General features: G+C 35.8%; 1 protein-coding gene and 1 non-coding gene across 2 annotated transcripts; one reads left to right on the top strand and one right to left on the bottom strand.

Moving 5' to 3' along the window:
- Nucleotides 1–604: 604 nt before the first annotated feature.
- On the top strand, nucleotides 605–1,332 carry LOC108950547 (protein ALP1-like; the record flags this gene model as incomplete). The annotated part of the gene is given in 3 exon segments (XM_018816491.2): nucleotides 605–868; nucleotides 935–1,048; nucleotides 1,105–1,332. Coding segments are annotated over 3 exon segments (499 nt in total), but the record flags the coding sequence as incomplete, so codon positions are not given.
- Nucleotides 1,333–2,383: 1,051 nt separating this feature from the next.
- On the bottom strand, nucleotides 2,384–2,433 carry mir5604 (microRNA 5604). The gene has a single exon (NR_048944.1). It is a non-coding gene; the product is annotated as a microRNA 5604 (primary transcript).
- Nucleotides 2,434–3,239: the final 806 nt, after the last annotated feature.

Below are 3,239 nucleotides of genomic sequence, written 5' to 3'. Positions count from 1 at the left end.
CCATCCGCGCATTCGTTCTTTCAGGCTCAAATGTTTCTGCTCTGCCTGCTGCCTTTACTGGCGCAAAAAAATTGGATATCGATTGCGATTGCAGCTTACGTTGCTTTGCAGCAGACATTCTACTTTTACTTTTAAAAACTTTGTAAACGTATTTTTGCCACGTATACTACTTTTTTACCAATGCAGAAAATGTTTTAATTTGAATTCCGTAACAATGAGAAGCATTGTTAGTCTTAGTGTTATCACAATTCACATGTATGTTTTAATACTACTTGTTTTATTTGATATTTATGTCGTATTGCAGTAACTAACTACTTATTTTATATTATATTTATGCCGTACTGCATGATGATTTACCCGAACAAAAATCGCATAACCATAGTTTAATAATACGGCTTTTATTAGAACTATACTGGGCGCTTTTAACGCGCGATTAAAGTATGTAATATCGTTAGTTGCCTAAATCAACAATGTTTATACAAAACGTAAGTTTTAAAGAATTATCTCGTTTTTTTAGACGTTCATTTATTTTATACTCGAAAATTCACGAGGTGCGCCGCACCTTCGCACCTCTGGGAGTCGGCGCCAGTGGTGGGAAGTATTGATGGTAAACATGTAGCCATACAAAAACCAGCAAAGCAAGGAAGTGAATATTACAATTACAAGCATTTTCACAGTATTGTCCTTCTTGGAGTGTGCGATGCTAACTACATGTTTACATTTGTTGACATTGGTGATTCAGGACACCACAGTGATGGAGGAATTTATGCAAATTCAGCAATTAGCAAATTCTTTGAAGATGGTTTTAACATGCCTCCACCGGCAAAGCTTCCTTCTTCAAATGCGGAAGTGCCCTATTGCATTGTAGGTGACAATGCTTTTCCACCGGCAAAGCTTCCTTCTTCAAATGCGGAAGTGCCCTATTGCATTGTAGGTGACAATGCTTTTCCATTGAAACCATACCTAATGCGCCCCTTTCCAGACCGCGGTCTCTCAGAAGACAAAAGAATATTTAACTACAGATTAAGCAGAGCTCGGCGCTGCATAGGTAACATTGTGTTTACGATTATTTTGATTTGACCACTGAACTTATTATTTTTTTAGAAAATGCCTTTGGTATTCTTGCACAAAGATGGCGGGTACTGCGGTCGACCATAATGGCAAATGTTGAAACTGCAACACAGGTTGTCAAGGCTACTGTTGTTTTGCATAACTGGTTGCAGAGAAAAAGTTTGGAAAAGTCTGTGGAGAGTAGAAAATACATCGGTACCTATGATGTTGATTATGAAGTTAATGGTGAACTTATTGAAGGAGCTTGGCGAGAAGAAGAAAGTGCACTTCCCAACATCCGAGATAAAAAATTTCACCATCATCATTCATTATATGCAAGGCTTTACTTCAATAGCAGCCAGGGGCAAGTTGCTTGGCAGTACAATAAAGTAACACAAGGCACAACCGTTGAATAGGCTAATTTTTTTCAATGTTAATTTTTTTTTGTAATAAAAGAACAGTGTGTGCATAGTGAATATTTGCATGTGTAAAAATGCTAATTTTCGTTCAATTTCAATGTTTATTGTATTTTTTTTGTAATAAAAGAACAGTGTGTGCATACTGAATATTTGCATGTTAAAAATTGAAGAGGTATATGAGGAAAATGAAAGAAAACTGCATACAAATAAAAAAGAACACAGGCAGCTAAAAAGTGAATAGTGTCAAAATCAAAACTTGTTTTTAGTTAAATTGCAATCGGAAGAAAATAAAATAAAACTGAAAACAAATAAAAAAGAACACAGACAGATAAAAAGTGAACAGTGTCAAAATCAAAACTTGTGTTTCAATTAAATTGCAATCGATGTTGTTTAAAAAAACGGTTTAATACTCAATAAACATACAATGCTGAACTTTACACAACATTGACTTCTTCAAACTCCTCCAATATTTGAGTAATGGCTGCAAAGGCTTTGTGGATATTATTTGGCATTGCATTTAATCTTTGTTCAATAATTTTGCAATAATGGAATGCCATAGTACTTTCAGGTTTTTTCCGTTGTTCTGAAATCAATGCATTTGTTGCATGCAATGTTTCACCCAATCGTTCCTATGAAAAAGCAAACAGCAAACTTTCTAAATCATTTAATATGATATGGTCTTCTTACAGTTAGATCCACGCCGACAGCCCTTCTTCTTCTCTTTTTTGTAACTGAATTGGGTGAACGACCAGTTAATGCCTGTGCTTTTCTTCTTTTGGGTGTCAGTACTTCTTCAGGTGTGTCCAATTCATGTACTTCAGAGTTTTTACCTGAAGCAACTAGTCTATCATCTAAAAATATAAATATGTTTTCAAATGGTATTAACATCTTGTAGACTGTTTTACCAATGTCAGCTGCAGCACAAAATGTAGAGAAAACTTGTTGTTCCTCTTCTGTGAAACTTGGTTCCTCTAATTGTGAGATGTTCGACTCTGTCTTGAACAAGTTATCAGTTCAGGTACAACCAAACATTTAACATAATAACATTCCTACCTGCGGTGCTTGGTGTAGTTGTCCAAAAACCTCATTGAAGTAAAGTATGGCCAGGCTGGTGTGGCTGTATAACCAGATCCACTTGGCCTGCCTGCTTCTTTCTTTTTGCGAACATATGTATCTCTTAAATTTCTCCATTTTTCCTTTGCAACTTGAACTGTTTTAAGGTGGACAGAAAAAATAACTTTCTTTACATAAAATCAGTAAATCTTTAAACGATGTATTTACCTGTTATGCCACACGCTTTGCCAACAGCATCCCATGCATTTTGAAAATAGATTTTGTCACATCTTTTATATCATATAAAGCAGGTCTTTCACGGACCAGCTCAATAAGTTTTTCTTTACTATATTCCATTATTTTAGATCTATGAAAGGTTTACAGTTGTAGTGTACTTTGCCAGTATCAATCTGATAACTACATTGCTCACAAAACAAAATCTGTAAAAACGAAACGCTTCTTCTAGGCTTCCTTAGACAATGAAGGCTATATGAAACTACACCAGTGAAAAGTTCAGGCATAATAATATTAAAAACATCAATCAATCGAGTCACACGGTCAACAAACAGCGGGGAACCCTCAGCATTTACTAAACAGTTCGTTAATGACCTTTTCAGTTTGTTTAAACAATCCCCAACCACGGAAAATGTTTTGACACAAGCAAAATCGCATGCGTACGTGCGTAAAAATCAACATGTGGGATCGCGTCGGATGGCT

Source organism: Ciona intestinalis, unplaced genomic scaffold (assembly GCF_000224145.3).
Source record: "Ciona intestinalis unplaced genomic scaffold, KH HT000238.1, whole genome shotgun sequence".
NCBI lineage: Eukaryota > Metazoa > Chordata > Ascidiacea > Phlebobranchia > Cionidae > Ciona > Ciona intestinalis.
The sequence above is the reverse complement of the archived record's forward strand: the minus strand, read 5'-3'. Positions and strand labels throughout refer to the sequence as shown.